At 33.3% G+C, this 26,415-nt stretch overlaps 2 protein-coding genes and 1 long non-coding RNA gene across 3 annotated transcripts; 2 read left to right on the plus strand and 1 right to left on the minus strand.

The window, feature by feature from the left end:
• Positions 1–7,374: 7,374 nt before the first annotated feature.
• Positions 7,375–8,333, plus strand: LOC118185765 (uncharacterized). The gene is made up of 2 exons (XR_004757644.2): positions 7,375–7,849; positions 7,989–8,333. It is a non-coding gene; the product is annotated as an uncharacterized LOC118185765 (long non-coding RNA).
• A 4,868-nt stretch (positions 8,334–13,201) lies between these two features.
• On the plus strand, positions 13,202–16,017 carry LOC118185767 (uncharacterized). Its single transcript, XM_035355672.2, has one exon. The coding sequence runs from the start codon at positions 13,502–13,504 to the stop codon at positions 14,474–14,476; it is 975 nt and encodes a 324-aa protein (XP_035211563.1). The 5' UTR covers positions 13,202–13,501; the 3' UTR covers positions 14,477–16,017.
• A 7,293-nt stretch (positions 16,018–23,310) lies between these two features.
• Positions 23,311–25,340, minus strand: LOC118185768 (uncharacterized). The gene has a single exon (XM_035355673.2). It carries the CDS (start codon positions 24,787–24,789, stop codon positions 23,992–23,994), a length of 798 nt encoding a protein of 265 aa, XP_035211564.1. The 5' UTR covers positions 24,790–25,340; the 3' UTR covers positions 23,311–23,991.
• Between the last annotated feature and the right edge of the window lie 1,075 nt (positions 25,341–26,415).

Genomic DNA, 26,415 nt, shown 5'->3' on the forward strand with positions numbered 1-26,415 from the left:
GTCTGGGAGAACCCCGGGTCTCCTCCCATAAATGGTCGGTTCCGGAAATTCCCACCAGTCGATCCCCTGGGATTGGTTGTTTAGCGTCATTAGCCTATACGAGCAAAGGCTTGGACCAAGGCACAGCATAGTTTCCAGCGGGACCACGAGGAGGCTGACGCTAAGCTGTGGGAGACGCAAGCAGGCAAGCCTAAAGCCATTCCCACAGTCCCCGCCCATTGATCAAACGCCAGGTCTCCTGTCTTCCGCCACTGCCTACGACGATCTCAAGCGCACGGTTCACACCGCCTACAGTGGTTTCCAGCCGGTTTTGGACATTTGTCCTCGGGAGGCCAATCGCCACCCGCCAGTCATATAGGACAGATTAATATTACAACTGGAATATACTGGTTCACTATCCGCTTTTAAGAGATAATTGTGCGTAATTTGGAAGTGACCGTTTGTCAGACAGGTTCAAATGACTTCCTCCTACTCTGATTCCCAATATTTAATTCTAGGCATTATGCTTCTAATTTTATTATTCACTTGCAGGTCCTTGCCATAAACTCAGGATTTTACCCTTGATAATCACTTTAATATTTCTCAAAGTAACAAGCTGATTTAAACAGTCCCACGGCAGATTTTGCTGTGATATCTGCCAGTTCGTTACCCGTTATCTGTATGTGTCCAAGAACCCAGCAGTAAAGGATCTCGTACTCACGGCTTATTAAGTTTTAAGGTAGTCAATAACACTTCTGTCACCATCGGTTTCTGGGTCTAGAGAAACTTTGAAAAGCTTTTTGTGCACTTAACAAATCGGTGTAAGTTGTACAGACATTAGGTTATTTCGAAGCAAGAGACAAGAAAAATGAGCAATGCTCTAGCCGGGACTCAAACCAAGGAATGACAGAAAGGCCAGAGAAATAACTTTATAAACTTTTTTTGGCTTAGATGAATATTTAACAGCGTCATACACCGAATTATTTAAGTTCGTAATACCGATACGTAAGTATCAAAGTAAATATACGAAGTAACTTGAATGTATTGTAATACCGATACATTTAAGTTACTTCAGCTTTAAATAGTCAGCAAGCACATTGCAGCCTTCTTTTCTCTACGTGACGTCGAAACGCAAATGATGCTTCCACATGACCTGCTGTTTTGTTGCCATTAATGTATATTGGAATGTAATTGCAGTGTTCGTTCCTTGTTCATAGAAAAGCTATTTGTAAGCTAACTCGTTCGTGTTTCTGTTATCATAATCGTAAAAGTTTCTATGAGCCGAATTTCTGGACCATCTCACGGTAGGATGTCACGTCATTCTGCTCGGGGCACGGTTATTCACATCAAGCACTGAATATTTTTCTATCAAAGGCTCAGCTCTTGCAGGGAACGTAGGAATGCAGAGAGGCCGTGCTGCAAATAATAAGCTATAGCAGTCATCAAGAGTACTCAGACAAGGATGTTTAGGTTGCGACATTATACGAAACTAGTGATGAAGGGTCAATTGTTCACATTTTAATTTAAACGATGATTCTAAGCAGTAAATGTACTGTTTTTATACAGGAGATATTCTAAAGGCTCTAGGGCAAATCCGCAGAGCTCAATGAGGAATCGAATCAAGTTTCAATAATACAGAAGTCTCTACCGAATCATTAACTTCTGAGCCAGTCTAGACATCGCTGGTGGCTCTTGAGGCATCAACCACTAGGAGTTTTGACCTCTAGTTGGCGTTGTGCTCTGAGGCCTTTGGCTAGAAATAGAAGGATAAACGCTTTTGCGCGACTTAGATTAGTATCTAGATTAAGACACTGTATTCTAGCGATGAGGATTGAAAATTATATGCAAAGTATATAAATGCGTTAACACTAGAATAATAAAATGTGTTGAGAGTAATAATATGGGTTGAAGTAAGGTACAAACAAAGACCTAATCACGTTTTATCGGGAGTCCAGTCTAGAGCGGATGAATGGCCTATATATGCGGGACAATGATCCCATCCTCTGCACCCCAAAAGGTGTTCGCCAGGACCTTTGAGAAGGTAAAAGTTCTGAAATGTTTCTTCCTCAGGTACATCATTCGTGGAAGGAAAGTAAGTTTCCGATTGAACAATCACTCCTAGGAATTTCCCTTCGGGCGTAGTTGGAATTAATGACCCTTCAAGTTAAATCTCGGGATGCAGATTTCCCTTTCTGCAAAAGTGCTTGTGACAGCCTTCCGTTTTGAAGACGCAAATCCATTTTTCTTTGACTATATCTGGATCTTATTAATAGTGATCCGTAATTGCCTCTCCACATATCTCATATCTGCCCCTTGGTAACTTGAAGATTGTCAATGTACAATTATCCTGAAACAGTAAGAGGAAGTTCCTTTAAGATACGGTTTATTTTTAGCGTGATTAAGATAACACTCAAAACACACTCATGAGCAAACCTCGTCTTGTTCAAAGTTATACAAAAAAAAAAAAAAAAAAAAAAAAAAACAGAGCCAATTCTAACTTGAAAACTTCTAGCCTTAAAAAAATTTTGAGTGAAAATTGGAATGTTTTCCACGTCACAGAGCATTTATTTAATTACGGATAAAAGTTAACAGACTAAATAGAGATATAACAGTTGTTTAGCGGTTCCTCGCGCTAGATAAACACAAGGAAATTTTTCATTTTTTTATACAGTCACTTCTTGCCCTCACGGAATCAGAACAAAATCGGAAGTCGATAGCCTCCACCTTCGCATAGTGTCTATCCTTGTCTGTCTCAGGTACGCAGGCGATGATCTGCCTATCAGGTTGTTGGCTGCAGAACTTAGCGTTCTTACACACACACACACACACATTAAAAACGGTGTCACTTTCTGAAGATTTCCTGATGGATTACTAATTATCAGAAACTGCAGTTTATTTTTTATTCTTGTCAGAATTTGCATTTGTCTTAACTTTTATAGAAATAGGACAATTTTCATTTTGTTCATTTGTTTGTGTATTAGAAGCCATATTTAGTGAAATAAAAGATTCAGCCCCGGCAGCAGCCCAGCCCACCACAGAGTCCAACATAGGGATGCAAATTCCTGCGACAGGGTGAACTGACTTTATACGCAATCTGAAGCCCCACAGTAAGCTTTCCAAAAAGCGGAAACACCCGAAACCACTGATACCAAGGACTAGTAACCAACCGACTGACACTACAGGGGACAGCTAAGAGCCTCCTGTTTTAATCTGAAGCAGAGGGCAAAGTAGTGTGTTGGGGACAACCCCACCCCTCAACTACCAGAATCCTCCTTTCCAGCTTTATGGGTGACAAGGCACGGCAAACGCGTAAGCGGTTTCCTGTTCATGAGAAACTGGAAAGAAAGTAATGTAACAGAATCACACATTCAGTCCCAACAACCGAAAAGGAAACCCACTAAGGTGCAAGAAACGAAAATAGAACAGAAAAGCAGAGACGAAAAAGAAAGGAAGAAAGATCACTAGGGCTCCAGGATCGCGAATCCCATTTCACCAAGAGGGTGATCTTCTGAAGGATTAGGATACTTCGGGATTGCCAGACTCACAACAAGCTCTGAGGGTGCTGTTCAGCTGTTATCATTGTTAAATTTATAAGGTATTTCTCCCGCTTTCCTAGCGTGCCTTCGTGGTGTAGTGGTTCTGCACGCTGGGCTGGTATTCCAGAGGTCCGTGGTTCGATTCTAGGCGGAAACGGTTGCTAATTTTTCATCTCTCTGGCCTCCAGAAAATACCTAATGTCTCTACAAATTGATTAAGACAAAGCACAAGAGGCTATTTCTCCAAAAGATTTAACTTTGTAGAGGACTTTAAAAGGGATTCTGGTGAGACATGGGAAAACACGAAAATTATAAACATCCAAACCAGGTCAAACTACTGGTATTCAGTGGTCCTATCCATCCAGCCATTGGTGGGTGTCAACTGCTGTTCATAGCTCGTTCACTGTGAATTTCTTATTGTATCAAATGATTCCCAGCACAACACAGGATGACTTATATTGTTGAAGCTTCTATCTCCAAGATAAAAAATGTAAAAACGTTTACTCATTGATGATTTTCTTGCCTAAAATAGGCATATCTCTGCTTTTCTCAAAGAAATGCCTTTAGAGAGTTCTACACGTCATATATGTAGAATCTCAAAATTAAGTTACACTATAAGGTATTTCTCCCGCCGTCCTTGCTTCCTAGCACGTCATATATGTAGAATCTCAAAATTAAGTTACACTATAAGGTATTTCTCCCGCCGTCCTTGCTTCCTAGCACGTCATATATGTAGAATCTCAAAATTAAGTTACACTATAAGGTATTTCTTCCGCCTTCCTAGCGTGCCTTCGTGGTGTAGTGTTTCTTCACGCTGGGCCGGTATTCCAGAGGTCCGCGGTTCGATTCCCGGCGAAGGCGGTTGCTACTTTTTCATTTCTCCAGCCTCCAAAAAAAATCCCAATGTCTGTCTTTACAGTGGTGCCCAAACTAAAAGGGTTGTGGATGATGACTCTCCATACTCAGGATTTGACGATTGTCCGCTAAAAACCCCAGTCGCCCTTTAAAAGGGGGGGAGTATATAAGGTATTTCTCCCGCCTTCGTGGTTCTGCACGCTGGCCCGGTATTCCAGAGGTCCGCGGTTCGATTCCCGGCTAAGGCGTTTGCTCATTTTTCATCTTGCCTGCTTCCAAACAAAATCCTAATGTCTCTACAACGCCTGCGAAAAGTGTTATCAATCATATGCTCTTTTTTTGGGGGGGGGAACTATTGATCTAGAAATTTTCAGTTCTATCTATCATCGTACAGTCTTAATGTAGAGTCATTAGGATATTTTCAAGCAGGAGACGTGAGAAATAAGCACTGCTCTCACCGGGGACTCGAATCTGGACTTTTCAATGCACCGACTGTGCTAACTGTTACACCACAAAGGCATGCTGGAAGGAGGGAGAAAATACAAATGGTTCATTAGGTTGTAAGATTCTGTAAGTAATCAAGAATACGTGATCGATGACTCATACATTCTTGATATTCAAGTAATGAAAAAAAGTCTTAAACTTCAAAATTTGTGCATGGAAACTTGCTTGTGATATGTAGCAAAAATATATGCTCTATTTTGAAAATGTGAAGTTACAGTAGAGAAAAGCTTTTGTTTTAGTAAAAGCAAAATAATTATAAATTTTTACTATGCAACACATATGTCAAAGACAAGCATGATTGATATACACTGATGTGCAAAAATTAAGGACAAGATGGTTTTTTCAATATAACTTTGTACAAAAGCTTTCCAAATCAACACATTTAATACCGTAAGATCCCCAATACGTAAGGACAGGAGTAATGTACACAACACTTACTAAAAGAGAAATCAGAGGGATAAAAAGAGGCTTTATTGAAAAAGTAGCATGGAGCGCAATGCAACTGAAGGCCGAAACATCCCTTTGATGGGTGTCCAGCAAGAAACATCCGGTCTTTAATAGGGGATATGATCTCCCCTGACTGCTAGGCAGGTTTCACAGCGTTTGCCCATGCTGAGAATGAGGGTGTCAATGAGTTGTTGAGGCATTGCTTCCCATTCGTCTTGCAGCGCCAATCAAAGCTCCGGAATCGTTACTGGTGGTAAGATACGAGCTGCCAAGCGTCTGCCTAGAAAATCCCATACATGCTCGATGGGATTGAGATCCGGTGATCGTGCCGGCCAATCCATACGTTCAATATCCTCACTCTCTAAGAGCTGTTTGGCAGCTACTGTGCGATGACATGGTGCATTGTTGTCCATGAAAAGGAACTGCGGTCCCATAGTGCCTCTAAACAGACGCACATATGGAAGAAGAATCTCGTTACAATAACGGGTCCCGTTGACTGAACCTGCATCGAAGATGTGAAGGTCTGTACGACTACCAAGCATGATGCCTCCCCAAACGAGAACACCACCACCTCCATACCTGTCCCCTTCAATGATGTTCGAGGGATGATTGCGGCTTCCCCGCTATCTCCAGATGAGTATGCGATGAGAATCGCTACTCAGACTGAATCTGCTCTCATCTGTAAATAGTACTCGTCCGCATTCATTGTCTTTCCAATTCCAGTGTTCCCGGCACCACAGAGAACACCTTCTCCGATGGGCAGGCATTAGAGGTACACACCGTACAGGGCGTCGTGCAAACAGACCACCATGGTGCAGTCTTCTGGCCATGGTAAAACGCGATATCGGTCGTCCAGTCACCTGTGTTGTGTGTCTAGCGATTTCTCCCGCTGTCTCCTGCTTGTTTCTTCTGGCCTGTAAGGCAATATACTGGTCATCTGCGGGTGTGGCTCCTAGTGGACGACCACTACTAAACCCCCGGATAGCTGTTCCTGTAGTTTGAAATTGTCTCCAAAGTCGTGAAACGATGCTGTGAGCAATTCCGAACTCTGCAGCCACACTTGTCACACTGCGGCCTTCCTCCAACTTCCCAATGATTCGACCTCGGGTAAAAGCATCCAGATGTCGTCTAACAGATTGATTATTCGCCATTTCTCGCTGAGGCAGCAACTCGGTGTGATTTTAACTGCTATACGGCGTGCAATCTCTTTGCCAGAAATACTGATCTTACACTGACAACATGCTGTATAATACTCAGACACTCCCCCATTACGTCTACCTGCATATCTGCGCATGTGCTACCATACATCACCTTACTTAATCTCCTGATTGGTCTTTCTGTCCGCTCTACCTCTTCGTTCAGCTGATATGCTAATTTTTCTACTTCATCCTTAATTTTTGCACACCAGTGTACACAAAGCATCCTATGACTCTAAGCCTGCAGAGTATCCTATGATGGTATTGACAGTTCAAGAACACTGGCTACTTATATAAAGGCAAGAACCCCAGATGGCCAGTCATTTCCAATGAAACAGTGCAAAAATTTAGTTTCACATATAAATTAGTAACTGAGCTATAGGAAACTTGCATTAGCCCCTTATTAAATTTATATCTAAGCTATAATAGATACAACTTATTCTTCTTGTTTAGACTCAGAAAATGCTGCTGCTGAATCTACACATGCATGTATAATGAATGGTTAACATTCATACCTATTTTTTTAAAACTATTTGAAGAAAGATTTAATTGCAGTTTGTTCACATACAGCTGGTGTGACATTAAGAAGGGGAAAAAAGTAGCTGTAATCAAACTTTTAGATATTTTTCTTAATATTGTAATTTATTACTGTATACTGCTTAGCTTCTTATTTACAGTAGTATCACAAGATTCAGTAAGCAAAACCATTAAAGAAATCATTTTGAAATATTTCTTGATACATTTTATCACCAATCAATGAGATTAACCCTCCAAAATCAATGAGATTAACCTGAGACTGGTAAAGGTAAACGTATTGAAATATTTAAAAATTGATATTTTGTGATTTATTGGTAAAAGATATTACGTTTTTCTCATTCATATACAATTATTAGTATTTTCTGTTTTTGTAAAAAATATAACAGTTCATTAGAATTGCATAAGTTGTTTATATAGAATAAAATGCAAACTCTTTGTCAAGTTTTTCATAGCTCATCACTGCATGTAATCCACAAACAGGATAGGTCTACAAATTACATTAGTAGCAAATATGTGTTCTATAACCAAACATAGGGAAGATTTTGCAATGTTGATTACAACTAAAACCATATTATTTACAGATGCTGCAATATAAATTTTGCAATCGTATGCATGGAAGACAATTCTTCCACTATCTAGTGGTGAAGCATTTGTTGGATAGGTACGTTTGTGTACTGGACATGGAAAATTGTCATGCTGTTACTGAATAGAAATTATATTTACTTGAACATTTTATATGCCATTTCACTGATAAAGGTACATGGGTCCTTTTTTTCTACAGAAACACTGTAAAAGGTATGTCAGATTTTAATACGTTATAGTTGTTATTTCTCTAAATGAAATATGATTCAGAAAAATACACATTTCCTCTCTGAAAACTGTTGTATTACCTAATAATAAATTTCTATCTTTTTTTTGGATTGATCAATATCAGAAGATGACTCAATGTTGTTCAGATGACCATGAGATCATTGACCATACACTCCGCAATCTTTTGCTTTTGGAATGTGCTTTAGACTATATTTATATGCTCCTATTGCTAATAATATCAAAACTCCAAGACTGCATTATAGCTCCTTTGATGACCATCAGCAGGGAAATTTTACTATGTTTGTGAATAGAATTGTGATACCCGGTCGATATGTGTCCTGTACCAACAGGAACACACAATGACCTTTATGGTATTATGTCAAATTTGATGAACTTTTATTTCATTTCATGTAGTAATCATTTTTTATCTGTAATATGTTACAGAATAAAACATTTTAAAACTTACAAATCATGTAATATCTGTATATTAATTTCATTGTACTATAGCTCACTGTATGACTCCCTCTTGAAATTTTGTAGTAATTTAATTGATTTGATTAAAAAAACTGCACCAAATCACAAGGCAAAAATAAAATCCAAATATTGTAATCTGTTTTAGCAGAGTGAATGTACCAAGAAAACAGATAATTCACCCATTTAAATTTTTCATTCAACTCATTTAAGAAATGAAATACGCTCTTAAGTTTGTGTACGATAATTTTAATATTCAATCCTCATACCTTACCTGATTTCACAAAGTAGTTTCAATCTGAAGTATACATGACTAATCATAATTTATCAACAATTCATATAAAAGAAAATAAAAATAGCAAATTATGTATCATATTAAATACATTTAGTGCAACTTTTTGAGTGAATTTGACATCTCGTGTAATTACTCATCCATTTCCAATTCATCAGATCTGTTTTACTTTTCGTTTTGGAACCAGACAGCAAATTTCATTTTGTGAAACCACCAAGTCATTTATCTGAACATGATCAACCATTGACTACTTTTTGAAAATAAATAAATAAATAAACTGAAAGCTTTCAGATTTTATATTATGCCCTGAGGGTTTTTTTTTTTTTTTTAACATTTTGTGTTATCTTTATTTATTAAATATCATGTTCTTCCCACTTAAATCATAAAATTCAATTCAACAGCAATATCACAAATATTTAAAAGAGCATGTCTTTCGAATTCCCAGTACACAGTCTCGCACATTGGAGATAAAAATGTTCCCTCCTCCCATACAGAGTTGCTATTGCTCACTTTGAAATCATTGAGTTTCTTAATCAAAGACTTATAAATGCGTTACAAGATATGAAATAGATAATAAAACAAATTCCAAATTAGGGCTTCCAGATGCCCATATTCTAATGGAGACATACATTATTCAAAATTTGATGGCCCTAAACACAGTTGTTTTATCACAACGTGAGAAACATACATACATTTATGCAGATTCTTCATTATTTAACTTCTTTAAATATAATACTCTAATATTTGGTGGCAACAATTGAAAAAGTGATTCACCATTTATAATGAATCAACGCAAAATGCCTAAACAAAATTAATAGCCTTTCTGGGCAAATTGCCCCTTTGAGCTAAAAAGATTATCTTCAAGAAAGCTGAAAATAAAAAAGCAGGAAAAAAAAAAGATTGGCCCACTTTGAGAACAGCACATGACACTTTAGGAGACATTAATTTTTCCTCCCACAGACCCATCCTTTAAGGAATTGGGAAAAAAAAAAAAAAAAAAGAGGAGGAAAAATATTTAAAATAGAAAGCAGATGTCAAATTAAGCATAGCAATGCATATCATAAAGATGAGGTAAATAAAGGTACAGTGAGGACTATACATGCTCTTAATAGAAAAGAAAATAATTATTGATAAAATATTGTAAGCAAAAGCTACAATATCATTTCATCAGAAGTACAGGCAATTATATAAAGCATCGGTTAGAGTAGACTGAAGGGTACCCCTTGTATTATTGCGAAGATGTTGTTTCATTTATTGCCAAGTTGTTGTTTCATTTATGTTGATTGCTGAGTAGTTGAATGTTCTGTACATCCGTAAATATACTCAGTCAGTAAATAAAGTCAAGGGAGTGAACAATGCCAAGTTTCTGCAATTCTCTGGTGATTTTTTAAGTGAAAATAGGTCAACATGTTCATGGATAAAGAAAGTCAAGGCAGTCACAATGCCTAGTTTGTGCAATTCTGTGATGTTTTTTTCCATTAACAAATGTATTTGTTATACCAATGTTTTATTATAACTCTCTTGTCTGATCATAATTTGTAATTTTTCGTGTCGCATTTATGTAGGTCAATGTGCACAAACGAGGTATACATGTGCCGCCAAAAATCACCAATGGGTACTCGTAAATATACTTTTACCAAAACATCACTGTGCAAGTAGTAATACCTTATTGATTATGCCAAAGCATTCAACTAGTTGATTTATACATGTATAATGGAGAGAAAATTTATGTGAAGAGGTCCTTTGCGAATGATTAGCATACTTGATATAAAATAAAATAATGGCTGATAATAGAACATCACTAATAGCACATTTCCTTAGATAACCACTCCCATAATACAAATCTATTTAAGTAAGAGGTTATTCTCTTTGGAAAGTTCGATTGCATTTTCTACAAAAAAAGCACACACTGTTTTGCATATCATTACATTCGTCCATATCTGTGTTGATAGCAAAAACTGAATCATAATATTAAATGATGAGAAATATGCCCAAGGAAATTGCAATACAGTTTAACTAAATAAATGGTTGTATAATAGAAATATAAAATTGCATGTTTCCACAGGACTTTTATTAAGAAATAAGAGCTAAAAATTCAATAATAGTGGAGAGCATGCAGTTGTCATGAAAAATTTCATTCATACACAGTTTATGAGCACTGGGTGAGACAGTTTTGAGAAATAATAAGTAAGAAAGTTTTCTCATCATCATATTCAAAGACATTTTTTTTTCATATTTTGTACTTGGATCTGTTTGGGAAAGTGACTGATTTTGCCATCAGTAAAAGTTATCCTGCTTAAAACAGTTTATTATTGTGTTTTCTGAAACATGGTTTCAAAATATGTATTTAGAAGATGCAGAAAATACACCAAGGAGATTAGTCCTTATTAATTCATTTGCACTTTCATCCAAATTTTCCACAGTATGAAGAATACAGCTCACCTCACGAAGATCATATTCTTTCATCGCTCTATAAAAATTCCTTAATCGCAAACTGGAATAACAGATATCATGTTTTCTGCAAGGAATAAAATTCCAAATTTTCCTCATTATGAAGAATACAGCTCACCTCACGAAGATCATATTCTTTCATTGCTCTTATAATAATTCTCTGATCACAAACTTGAATAATAGATATCATGTTTTTTGCAAGGAATAAAACTTCGGCATACTTTATGAAGTATGTTTTGTGACATGCAGTTGTGAATCAGATCAAAGGTAAAATTCTTTTCATCTTACAATTTCTAAATTCATTCATTAAAAATTTCTGTCATCATCTACACCATACGTTATTTTTTCATAATTTCAAATTCATCAAGAAAAAAATCAAATACATTTGCTCACATTAAATGACATAATAATTACAACAAACGATGAGTCAATTTCCCATGTTTCTGCACAAGTGCCGATGGAACATTGACATTTTGATACACTTAAAAACTCGCAAAACATTAGAATAAATTTTTATTTCAGAGGCAGAAACAATTTAAAAAATCATCACATCTGAAATTTAGTGTCATTCACTTCACAAATGATGTTAAATTATGCGAAAGCACAGTCATTTTACGATTAACTAAATTATCAACAGAAAAAATGCGTTCAAAATTCAGTATTAAAATAGTATTTTTATAATTAAACAGTTTCAGTGCTTTCGTAAGAGGAAAAAAAACTCAGTTTTGTATCCCTGATGGTAATAGTTTTAAATCAATATGCACAAAATTTATTCATACCACTAAAAAAATTATATGAAGTGCTAACAGAGATATTAAAAATTGAAATTGTTTTGTTCTTTTATTTATAATACGTTTAGCAGGAAATAAATGTTAATTCAAAGAACACTGCAATGGAAGTTCTCACATGTCCTATCAAACTTTTGTCAGTGATTTTAACTGAATTATCACCAGAAGAAATTTATTAATAAGCGAACACTACAACAACGAATATCTAAGATATTCTTTGACTACAACAACGTTTGCACCCTAACAAGAAATCTTCGATGTTTGTTTACATCGCACGATAAATTGTTAATCTTTGCCATAATTCACCGCGAAACATGATAAAAAGCCAAATATTGTAACCCATCCAGAAGCCAGTGACGTCACGGTAAACTTTTCCGTACACCTTTGGCGTGTGTCTGTACATAATTGTGACGGACTAATGACGACATCACTGACTGTTGCCAGAACTTATCTAAACTATATATTATATTATTATTTTTTTTATTAACATACTTTAATATTTTTAATTTAATCCTATTTTTAAATGACTTGCTACATACCTCACACACATGAGGTTCCTCTCCGGTGTGAATAAGCGTCTGCTCGTTCAAGTTGCCGTTTCGTCTAAATGACCTATTGCATATTTCACATATATGACGTTTTGCTCCCGTGTGGATAAGCAAATGATTGTCTAAATGATCTGTTTAAATGATTGATTACATACATCACATAAATGAGGTTTCTCTCTTGTGTGAATAAACATATGCTAGTTTAAATGACTTTTTCTCTAAATGACTGCTTACATTTCTCACACACGAGATATTTCTGCTGTGTGAATATGCTTGTATAAATGACCTTTTAGTCTAATTGATTTATTACATATCTCCTGCAATGAGATTTCTCTCCTGTGTGAATAAACATAAGCATGTGTAAACTCTGCTTCTGACAGCATGATTTGTCATATTGCTCATAGCCAGTTTCTTTCATGAATGTACTTTTTAAAAATATTCCCTTTTCCAAATCACACATTAAATCCTATTCAAAGTTTCTTTCCCAGATAGTTAAGTATAAGCTGACTCCACTGGTTTCACATGACGTGAGACATATCTCATAAGAATGAACGGGATCAAAGAATTTGAATGAACAATTTTGAAGCCTAATAAAAAAAACCTATATGTCATTTCGGGTAAAATTCGTAGAAGAGTCTTGGTTGAGACAATTTGGCTCCTTTAAACATGTAGGCGACATTTTATTATGTCAACAGTAGTTATGTACAAAATTTTTTTCCTCTCCCTCCTTCTATTTGCCCACCCTTCGCACATAAGTATAATTTTTTAACCCGCGGGCAGAAAGACTTACTTGGTGGCTGCAAAATAAAACATGCGTTTACTTTTTTACTACTTTCTGAAGATTTCTTATATGTAACTAGTTTTGATGTTGTCTGTGTAATACGATTCTTAAAATAAACAATGATCAGTTTCCGTTCTCAATAGCTAAGTGTACCACATATTGTGTACAGTTAAATGATTAACTTGTTTAGCGAATTTAAATATATGTTACCAAGTTTGTGTACTTAACACTTTATTACCTAGGGAAGAGGCTTTATTTCCCAACATAATATGCAACAAGACATTTAGACAAAGGAATATTTTAAACATGCTTAAGCAAAATCGCACAGCGCAGAAACTTCACATGTGTGATTTATGTAACAAATCATTTAGACTGAAAAGTCATTTAAAGGAACATTTGCTTATTCACACAGGAGAGAAACCTCATATGTGTGATGTATGTAAACAATCATTTAGACTGAAAGGTCATTTAAAGGAACATATGCGAATTCACACAGGAGAAAAACCTCATGTTTGTGAGGAATGTAACAAGGCATTTAGACAAAAGAGTAAATTAAAGATTCATATGTTTACTCATACTGGAGAGAAACTTTATGTGTGTCGAGTGTGTAGTAAGCCATTTCTACAAAAGGATAAATTAAACATACATATGCGTATTCACACAGAAGAGAAACCTCATTTGTGTGAGGTATGCCACAAATCATTTGCACTAAAAGGTAATTTAAAGATGCATACGCTTATTCACACTGGGGAGAAACCTCATGTGTGTAATGTATGTAACCAGTCATTTAAGCTGAAAGGTAATTTAAAGGAACATATGCGTATTCACACAGGAAAGAAACCTTATGTGTGTGAGACATGTTCTAAGTCATTTAGTCAAATTGGTGCTTTAAACAAGCATATGTTTATTCACACAGGAGTGAAATCTTATCTGTGTGAAGTTTGTAACAAACAATTTAGAGAGAAAGATAAATTAAACATGCATATGCTTATTCACACTGGAGAAAAGCCTTATACATGTCAAATATGTAACAGATCATTTAGGAAAAAGGGTAACTTAAACATGCATGTGCTTCTTCATACTGGAGAAAAACCATATGTATGCGAGGTATGTAACAAATCATTTAGGCAAAAGAATCATGTAAACTCGCATATGCTTATTCACAGAGATGAGAAATCTCACATGTGTAATATGTGTAACCAGTCTTTTAAACTAAAGGGTAATTTAAAGAAGCATATGCTTATTCACACAAGAGAGAAACCATATGAGTTATCTGTCTAACAGATCATTTATTTGGTTGGAAGAAGAATTTCAAGAAACAGGTGAATGATTTGGTTTGAAATGTACGCCAAGCAGATCTCGGCTACTGAGCCAAATTATTAATCTCACAAATTTATGCTTACATGATTGTTTTTCCACAACGAGGTATTTTATTTAGTGCTTAAGTGAAATTAAGAATCAGAATTTTTAAGTAAAAATCTCCACATATTTTATTATGGAAGGAAAAATAAAATTAGCATGCGTAAAGCATACAAAAAAAAATGTTTGTGACTTTGAGGTCCAGATTTTAGATCATTCCGGATAATGGATGTCCGGATTTTGGACTTTGTACTGTATATACAGTATATACAGTTTTTATATACAGTATATATAGCTACGTATATGTAGTATATACAGCTTTACGCATGCGCGTTTAATGCGCCCTTCCGATAGTGAAGAAAGTGACAGAAAAGTTATTGAAAATGAAAAAATTTCGATTGACAAGTTAGTCGGTATTCTCGACACAGCAATTACAGGACTTGAACAGTGGAAATTTGTAACTGAATAAGAAATTATGTCTGTTTATAGAATTAAAGAGAAAGTATTAGCACAAAAAATGAAGCAACTTAAAAAACTTACATTGAAAGAAATGGTTAATAAAGTAAACAAATAAATATTAAGCTTTTTTTTTTTTTGTAAACTTTGATACCCTTTATATCATAATAGCTCTTTATTTCATAAATTATGGTTTTATATTTTAATTGTATAATTTCTGCATGCCATCTTACCAGATTTAAATTGATGATCTATAATCCGAAATCACCAAAGTCCTGACGAGCCTGGATTATGGACTTTGTACTGTACAAGAAATTATGGTAATTAACTAAAAGACTGTCATCACTTCTATAATTTTATACTCTCCCCAAAAAAAGAAACTAGTTCTCACTTTAAAGGACAAACATATTGATAAGCATCTCCATTATTGATGTTTTGATATATTGTGATTGATGTACAATAATTGAATTTCCAGTGCTTGAAAGGTTAAGAAAATTTGAAGAAACATTTTATCAGCAAAAAATTCTACTATTTTTGTTAACATCTATGTATGATGAAATCCCTTGAAATTCTAGAGTTTTTTGTTTTTTAATTGAGAAAAAAAAATATATTTCCTCATGCACCACAAAGTATTACATGAGACTTACAAAAACATAAGTAAAAAAAGACACAAGAACTTAAGTAAAAAAACAAAAACGTAAGTAAAATTGTTAGGATAATTTCTTGATTTTTAACTATTCTCTACATATGATTGATGGTATATTTAGAGTGATTGTAAATTTTACCTTTCCCTGTCAGCAATGATATGAAGCTGCCTTTATAATAATTGCTATTGTATTGGGTCATAATTAATTCTCCTTTATATAAGAAAAATGTAATTTGTGATTTGATTTGATGTTAAGATGTGACACATGTATTTAGGTATCTAATGAAATTTGATATTGAATGAAAACATTTAAATAAATCAAAAAAATTTCTTCATTTAATTAAACTGAACTTTAGCAATATTTTAAGTGATTTGCCTAAATCCTTTTTAAATGTTTTGATTTAGCTCCACACACACACACACCCAAAAAATACTTATATTTTTCGACTATATAGTTATTATTCCACCAGAATTCCTTAGCCATTTCACAAAACAGATACACTAAATCTCTTTAAACTGCATAATTTCTTAATCTATGGTAAACACTGATATATTTTATTAACTAGTTTGCCATACAATTTTCTTGAAAAAATCATTGTAATATCTAATAATTTCAGTTTAAAAATGAATGCAGTAAAATTGTTATGCTTGTTAGGATAATTTCTTGATTTTTAACTATTCTCTACATATGATTTTACTTTTTGGTTGCTAAATGAATAGGATAATACATATAATTGCATTTTTAATAAGTAGTCATCTATAAATTCTAAAAAATCAGCAATATATGTTTCTAAATTAATAGAAGTATTAAGATGACATGGGCTTATGTTGTTCTAGGAAAATGTGTATAGCTTGCAAATACTGTAATAACAGTTGCTCGTTATGAAAAATTATATTTCGTTTTTTCCTTTAAATTTCAAATAAAATTTCATAAGTTAGAAAAAATTTTTATTCTCATATATACTTCATACATCATTTAATAAATTAGGTAAAGTAGGAACATATCTCCATACTTTACACAGTTTGCAAGAGATAGCAGCATAGTGATTAGCATACACAAGTCTTATGGAAATCAGTGAAGCATCACAATTGAAATCATAAAAATAAATGTATTGCTGATAGTGAAGCATTTCAAGCACAAATTTCGGACATGCCCTTCCAAAGGTAAATTTCACATAAATTACACTTTTAAGTTAAATAATTATATCAATAAATATATTACTAAACTGACTTCACATGGATATTTTTAGACTGGTGTGAAAACACAGGAAAAAATTATTATAAAGTACACTCAAATATTTATGACTCTCGTAAAAATGTAACTGACTGATGATGCTTATAAAGTTTAATGAATTACAAAAATATTTAGTCAGCTGTTGAGTTTTTACATCTATATATGTTATTCATAAATTGCAAAAACATTTGGTCAGTGTTATGATATATATGATTAATTTTTCATGTAATTGTCATTAGAAAATTATTACACCTAAACAATGAATTGTGAAGGACTTTCTGAAGAGTCATAGCATTACTGAATAAGAAATTACTGAATGGAAGCAGAATTGCAAACAGCAATAAAATGCAATATAAATGCAGTGCTTTTGCAATGAGATTAATGGAAATATTAACAGAAGCAATACAGCTATGAGAAATGTTTTTATATTTTAGTTTTCAACATGATTTATAATACAATACTGTACTGTTTGCTCACTTAAATGCAATAAATAATGAAAAATACTGTTAATTGAATCACATGCATGTTAAGAATATCTGAAAATGGAAAGAATTATCTAAAATAATCAGAAACATTTCTTTAAACTGAAAAAAAGACTTAGACTATGTAAATGGCAATACAAACAAAATTATGCATGCAGAAATGTGTTAAAATACTGATAAATTATTTGGTTCAGTTATGACATGGTAAAACTGCATGGTGCAAAAACATGGTGAACTGCTAAATCATTTTCCAAAAATGATTTAGCATTTTTGGAAAATGATTTAGCAGTTCATCATTAAGACTATAATTACCCCAAATCCAAGAAAAAACATTTTATTTATGTACATGAGTTACTAATCTTTTAAGTGAAAGCAATTTTGCACACCAGAGGTATGATGCAAAACAAATGAAATGTATTAGCATTACAATATATATCACTTAAGCAATTAGATAACCCAAATGATTGTACAAATGAATAAATAAAAATGTTGCTAACAAGTGGGTTTTTTTTAATATTTAGTGTCATTCATATAAGAATATTCATTTAAACTAAAATTAATGAAAGAAAAAAGAAAGAACATCAAAGAGTAGTGATTTAGCAGGTTACTATTCCTTCATAAGTTACCAATGAATTTTTTTGTAAAAATGGGACTAAATTAAAAGAATCGTTGTATTATTATTTTCCTTCTTTTGTACCATTGTAACAAATACAATGCTGCCACAGTAAATAGGACGATCACTTACATAAACGTGACTATTTTTCTTCGCTTCTTTGTATCATCAGAATAACATCGCCATACGAGAAAAAAATAATTGATTACTGTAACATGCAAAAAGCGTTATTTCCCTTTATGTGGTAAGATTACAGCAACCTTGAATTTGATGCATTTTGGCACCAACTAAGGTGGCAGAAAATATTGCCAAGAGCTTGTTTTCTGAAATTTGCCATTACAAAAACCACAACTTTTTATATAAAAAGGCAGTTAACCAGAGTTTAAATTACGTCAGAGCCCAGCTCCGGTACTTCTTAAATTTTGGGGTAAATCATAATTGTAGCCGGAGTGCGAAGGAGCCCTAAATAAGAAGCAACTCCGGCACTTCTTTTATGTAACTGAACAACAATTTCAGTAGAAATTTAGTCTCGAAAATTTTATTTTTTGCAATAAAATTATATTAAAAATTGCTTATTAAATTTTAGTTTATCTCTTTACATTTTATTTAATTTTAATTACTTAAATGTTTAATTATTTAAATAATAATAATTAGTTTTTATTTAATTAAATAATATTCGATAAATATTAATTGTTAATATTGATTAAATAATTAATAATTACTGTGATGATAATTAACTATTTAATTTTAAAATTAATTATGATTTTAAAAGTCATTTTATTTATTTATTTACTGAACAAGGCATGTACATTTCTTGTTTTTTTAACGCTCTTTTAGCTTCATGTACATATAGCTGTCCGGTATTACGCGAGTGTATTATCTCGTACTATTTATAATACATTCACGTAATACTGCTTTCCTAAATACTAAAATTTCTTATTAACCTAACACTTCCCTATGACATGTGGTTTCTGCTCTGCATACATAAACATCAGTTTCTGCAAATTATTTTTCCATCCAAATGACCTCTTACATACATAACATTGCTCCTGGGTGAATAAGCACGTGCTTGCTCAAATGACTCTGTATACAGTCAAAAGTCGTTAATTCGGACACCCATAATCTGGACCTCAAAGCTAAAATCTATCTGCGCATGCGCATAGGCATTTACGAGTGCGCGCAAGACCTTTACGACTGCGCATATGCGTCTGCGCGGAATACGTTTTCGCGTGCGCGTTTAATGTATAACTGACGGTATAAGCTAAAATTATCTAATTATCTATTTAAGTTAATGTTGATGATTGCATTGTTCCTTTATCTTTGAATTGGATCCGTCTTATTATTTTTTGCAGACTGTAAAAGCAATTTTATAAAAGTAAGCTTGAACTTTCGATTATGTCAAATAGAATTTCCGATGCTGGAGCTCCCAAAGGATCTAGAAAACAAAAGTATGTTTCGATGTCCATCAAACAAAAAGTGGAATAGCTACAAAAAATGGATAAAGGCATATCCTTTGTTTATTTAACCGTTCTGAAATCTGTTTATCAATTTCACGCTGCTCTGCACGTAGGGGGCGGGGACGTCGTGGCGCGCAATGAACTGGAAGTTGATCTGTCAGCACTATCGTTATCTTCAGGGCAGATGTTTTTATTTTATTCAGCTTATAATTTCTTACTAAATGTTGTATTTCATCTCGAGGTACTCCATCTTTGATATGATTTAAATCAAATTCTTCGTCATTATAAATATCACGAATACAAATCAAATAGTTTTCTGGTTGCAATTTTCAAATTTCGGCTATGTGTAATGTATGCTTTACGCATGCGCGCGTTGAAAGAAATGTTTAATAAAGTAAACAAATAAATATTAAGCTTCTTTTTTTGTAAATTTTGATACCCTTTAGATCATAATTGCTCATTATTTTATAAATTATGGTTTAATATTTTTAATTTTATACTTTCTGCATGCCATCTTACCAGATTTAAACTGATGATCTATAATCCGGAATCGCCGAAGTCCCGACGAGTCCGGATTAAAGACTTTTGACTGTATACATCATATGCATAAGGCTTCCTTTCTGCGTGCATATGCTAAAAGTCAGTGTGGCACAGCATTTCAGGTCTCCTCTTGGAAGCACTTCCGCAGAGAACCCGGTAAATGTAAACATCACCAACTTTGGCGATAATAGTTCAAACCTGGTAACCTAGCTAATTCATCCTATTCGCTTTCGCGAAGGTTGTCATTCGCATTTGGAGATTTATATTATTCTTCTCTTATTTATTATTTTTTGTCTGAATTTTTTAACAACGAATATATAGAAATATTTTCGCATAATTAAAGAAGTTTTCGTCCCAAGATGCGGTTCTCGGCTCGTCAGTTCGGGATCAAAATAAGAAAATATGGCGGGAGGGGTGAATGCTAATTTGTAACAAGGCTGTTCACGTTATGTTCTTAATTATTAACAGCTGTACGCATGCAGAACCATGAGGTTTCCAACCCCTATAATAATTTTAAAATGTATAAAGTTCTAGTTTTATTAACAATGCTACAGAAGAAAATTTGATTACTGTTGAAGGTTATTTGTATTGTGAAATATATTATGAAAAAGGACAGATATTTGTTTCAACATAAAATGCTTTAAGCTGTATGTAAGTAACTTAAGAATTTAATAAAAATACTTAAAACTATGTAAAAAAAATACTTAAAACTATGTAAAATGGATGTATTAAAGGGCATGGCTCTTACCGAAATACATCAATCAACAAGCAAAGTACTTAATAATGAAAAAAGACGCAATAGAAATATTAGTATTCTATATGAATTAGACAAAATACATATAAGTATAACGTCAACGTAAGTATAAGAATACTAATTTTTATTTTTTAAATGAATTTTTACTTCCCGTTATGTTTAATACATTGTTTTCTGTGCTAACTTGAATTTAATACAAATTTATTTTCGTATATCACGTTTAACCTGTTAGTTTTACATCTACATACTTATTATCTGTGAATTTTTACTACCATTGTCTGCTAACTTGAATTGGTTGATCTTTACAATATGGTAACTGGTAGTTTGGCGACATTTTGGAGGTGATAAAGGTTACTACCTGGGACTTTGGTAATAATGTGAGCAGTACTCAGTTCCGATTACGCATTATTTTGTGTGAGGGAAATGAGAGATCATGGGATATGTCATGTGATATTAATGGACGAATTACGGTTCTTTAATCGGAAAAGGGGGGAAATCGGGAAAAAATCTGGAAATTTTGTATTTGGCTTTATTCTGTGTTGTGTGAAACAGTGTTGGTTAATTTTTGGATCCCATGGCCGTAACTAAAGTGAATTCGAAATGGGTATTTAGTGGTATTGAAAAGGGTAACCTTATATATAAATCCTTATATTTAAGGATAAATATAAGATCCTGAAACAGAAAGAAGAAAAGTTTATCGGACACGTAATCAAGATTCTGAAGAAGATTAGGTAAATTAGTATTTTTAATTATTTGAGGATATTATTTTTATGCATTGTTCTAAATGTAAGGTGGAAAGGAATTTGGTATTATTGGGAAAATTGTTATTAGCAATGATTTAGTTTAAAGTAATTAGGATTGTAAGGTAATTTTTATTAATTTAATGTATGTGCTCATTTATATTTTAAGTAGTGTTTTTGAATTTAATTATATTTTAATGAAATGATAGTTATTTTGTGAATTTTATGTTTGTAGGAATTTGGTATACGTTTTAGTTGAAGTAAACATGCATGGAAATAATTTAAATATCTGACACTAAGTATTTGTAATGGTTGCAGTATGAATTCGTTGGTGACGTTTATAATATAATAGATGATTTAGAGGTAAAAGTTTTTGGATATTTTATTTATTTTATATGTGGAAATGTTCATATTTGGAAAGGGGAAATACTTTTTCGCGATCAGGGAATTTCATATATGTTCTTTTTACCGGGTTTAAAGATTGAGAAAATTGTCATGTATTTTTGTGAAAATTTTCTAATTTATGAGAAAAAAGCAGTGTACATGGATATAGTGAAGAGTGTGCGCAATGCCATTTTTGTGCAATTCTGGGATGTTTTTTTAAGTAAAAATAAGTCGACGTGTACATGGTTTAGTGATATTTTAATTAAATGATAGTTATTTTGTGAATTTTATGTTTGTAGGAATTTGGTATACGTTTAAGTTGAAGTAAACGTGCATGGAAATAATTTAAATATTTGATACTAAGTATTTGTAATGCTTGCGGTATGAATTCGTTGGTGACGTATATAATGTAATAGATGATTTAGAGGTAAAAGTTTTTGGATATCTTATTTATTTTATATGTGGAAATGTTCATATTTGGAAAGGGTAAATACTTTTTCGCGGTCAGGTAATTTCATATATGTTCTTTTTACCGGGTTTAAAGATTGAGAAAATTGTCATGTATTTTCGTGAAATTTTTCTAATTTATGAGAAAAAAGCAGTGTACATGGATATAGTGAAGAGTGTGCACAATGCCATTTTTGTGCAATTCTGGGATGTTTTTTTAAGTAAAAATAAGTCGGCGTGTACATGGTTTATGTGTATGTGTTATTTTGAAAAATGCGTAAGTAGTATGGTATTGTGCACTTTTTCCCAATTTTGCGGTGAATATTTGTCATGATTAAGCAGTTTTGTTTGATAAAATTTCTAGCATAAGTGTAATTCGGCTAGTAGATTGTTGGAAGAAGTGTTCAGTAGATAAAAAGAAAAGAAACATGTCTTTACTTCGTGAAGACAAAATGACGGCGGGGGAAAAAAAATAGAGGGTTGCTGTAGGAGAGTTGGTTGCCAAATTTTCGCCAAAAAATCGCCAAGTTACCATAATGTAAAGATCAACCCTTGAATTTACATACACTAAAAACCACGTTTACGACTCTGCTCATCCTAAGCTTGGCGAGTAAAAATGCAACTGCGCCAACGGGTTCTCTGCGGATGAAAACCCCTCCTCTTAAAGACCTGTATTTAAAGATTTTCTGTGAGCCAAATTTTTATAACTTATTTTAACCCATTTTCTTAAACTCCAACAACTGACTGAAATGATACTTACATCATTCACAAAAGTAAGAAAACAAAACATTTTAAATTATAAATCAAATAGATATACCAAGTGACAAAAGAATCCGATGAGATATGCTAGATGCACCATATGTAGAAAGTTACTGCCCAAAACTTTTGATGGGAAAACCAAGTTTTCACAGACTTGTTGGCCCTAAAGTGGCAAATGTAAACAAATGACTTAAATAATTAAAATAATGTAAAACCACGGGTATTTACCATTGGAGAAAGGGAAAGCAGCATAAAAAAAATTTTAATAAAAACACAGCAGAAATAAGAAAAAGAACCATACAAAAATGTGTAATCTGGTTACATAGGTTGCCATACAAAATAAAATCTTAATATCTCATTACTACCATGCTAGAGAAAAATTCGCTAGATTTGGCAGACAGTGCAGCTAGCACATCTATCAAAAAAAATCTCATGACCGAATAAAGGCAATCATGCCATTCAAGAGATTAATACACCCTTTTCTCGAAATCATTTATTAGACATCTCCAACACATGAAGTTTGAGTAAAATCCTAGTATACGGAGCAGCCTTGGCATGATTTTGAAAATTATCGCCAACACCAAAAATGACCCAAAGAACGTCTATGTATATAGTACATATATTTACACTATATACATAGCATATATTATGTACTATATATATCTTCTTTGAATGACCCGTTTACTACTCATCGTATATGTCCCGTTTTTACTGCTCATCATAAAGTCGCCAAATCATTGGATACCAGTGCACTGGATACTAGGATTAAACCGAGGTTTCTCTTATATGGGCAACCAATATGCTACTTTAAATAGCTTTTTCATCTAAATAAACTGTTACATTACACACACATGATTCCTCTCATGAGTGAATAAATGTATGCTTGTTTAAATCATCTTTCAGTTTAAATGACTTATTATACATTTCATACAGATGAGCTTTCTTTTGTGTGAGTAAGCACATGCCTGTTTAATATAGACTTTTGTCTAAATGACTTCCTACAGATCACACACATATGAGGCTTTTCTCCTGTATGAATAAGCATATGCACTTTTAAATTACTGTTATGATTAAATGACTTGTTACATATTTGACATATATAAGGTTTTTCTCCTGTGTGAATAACCACATGCATGTTCAAATCATACTTTCTTGTAAAAGACTTGTTGCATACTTCACACACATGATATTTCTCTCCTGTATGAATAAGCATATGCTTATTTAAAGCACCACTTTGTCTGAATGATTTATTACATATCTCACACACGTACGGTTTTGTTCCTGTGTGGATGAGCATATGCTCCTTTAAATTACTTTTCTGCTTAAATGACTGGTTACATACATTACACACATGTGGTTTCTCCCCTGTGTGAATTAGTGTATGCACTTTCAGATTACATTTTAGTCCAAATGACTTACGGCATACTACACACACATGGGGTTTCTCTCCAGTATGAATAAGTATATGCTTGTTCAAATCATCTTTTTGAGCAAATGACTTGTTACATACTTCACACAGAAAACTTTTCTCTCCAGTATGAATAAGCATATGCAACTTTAATTTTCTCTTTTGCCTAAATGATTTGTTACATTCCTCACAAACATAAGGTTTTTCTCCTGTGTGAATAAGCATATGCTCCTCTAAATGACCTCTCCGGCTAAATGACTGGTTACATACATCACACAGGTGAGGTTTCTGCGCTGCATGAATATGCTTAAGCATGTTTATATCATGTTCTATTGTAAACAGTAGTTAACAGTAGGTTAACGCTTCGCACACGAGGTTTCTGTCTTTTGTGGTATGCACGTACAGCTTATTCAAGCTTTAAGATGCACAATACAAAACAAAGAATTCATTTGATACAACGATAAAACCATTTCAAACTTTACTGCCAAACCTGAAGATTAAAAAGTAACACCTTTGTAAGGAAAAATTATTACAAGCTCCATGAAATATGACGTCACTCTTGAAAAGACTTTTAGCAATTAGCTTTTTTTGTGTGGCAATGTTATCTGTATTCCATGACTTTGCTTTTGAAAGCATTCGTTTCGGTTTCAGATGTAAACATTAGTAAATTTGAATTTCAATGAAATATTTTGCTTTTGATAGCTTTCGTTTCGGTAAGTAATTGAATAGTAAATTTGTAATTGAATTAGTAAATTTGAATTTAAGGGTAAGATTTGGACCTTTTAGAGTTATGACGTATGACAGTTCCGGGCTAAGTCTACTAGTATATTATCACCCAACTGGCTTCCTTCCACACGACTGAATTACCAACTGTAAGTAGTAAACATTGTTCGAAATTTAATTACTATGTTGAATTGTATTGCATTTTTACTATGGACGCTTAAAAAACAATATTGAAGATTGTTTACTAGAACTTTAAACGATTTTGAAAATGATGAGCGTAATTTAGTTAAAAAATTACAAAGGTTAATTAAAGAAAAAGCGAAACCAGTGCGAGAGCTTGAACAAGCGATGAGAGAACAGTTTTTTTTTTTTTTTAATTTGAGGAAAGTAAGGATATGTAACCAGTCATTTTGAAACATGTTCTCGAAGGAAAATTAAAATATTCAGCAGAAATGGTTGAAAAGTTGACAGTTTTTATGTCGATAACTGTATAAGGAGCGTCAGAAATGATCAAAAATTACAATACGTCACACAGATGGTTACAGACATTTTAGCTGAAAGGAAATTCAAATATTTTGCGAGTACATAAAATTTTAGTTTGCGCAATTTTTTACATCCTTGAAGAATTGTTTTTTGTGTAAAATTTTTTAATCCATTTCTGCCATTATCTAGTATGTATTCTACTAAAAGACAAATAGTTTCATCTTTTTCTAATTTACTTGGTCATCTGCATCCTGAAGTAGGATGCAATTAAATTTGTCCCTCTTATGACAAAATTTACAGACTTATGATTACTGAAGAGAGTATATTGAAATATGCATGTTCTTGAATATATATTTATATTTTCTGACTTTGAAAGTAAGATAGTTAAAAATCTGTAGTTTACAAAGTTTTCTGTTTTTTATAAACTTTTTACAACCTAGATATAGAGAATGATTGAGTAATAATATTACTGATTTTATTGTGTAGTGATTTGATGTATCCTGTATGTAACAAATTTTATGTACAGTTTTATCTTTTTTACCATATGGAGTCCATTAGGATCAAGAGGATTTCCATTGATTGCTGTATTGCTTCCAAATGTTTTTTTCATGAGAAAATATTTTCATGCCACTTATTTTGTGAAATGTGTATGACGTACATCTTGAATATAATTTTATAAACCTGTCAGCAGTAGATTTAAAGAATCTGCCATTATCTAGTCTTAGTTGTGTAGTA

This window comes from Stegodyphus dumicola, chromosome 11 (assembly GCF_044657685.1).
Source record: "Stegodyphus dumicola isolate Sdum_Otavi_A_Nest chromosome 11, ASM4465768v1".
Taxonomy (NCBI): domain Eukaryota; kingdom Metazoa; phylum Arthropoda; class Arachnida; order Araneae; family Eresidae; genus Stegodyphus; species Stegodyphus dumicola.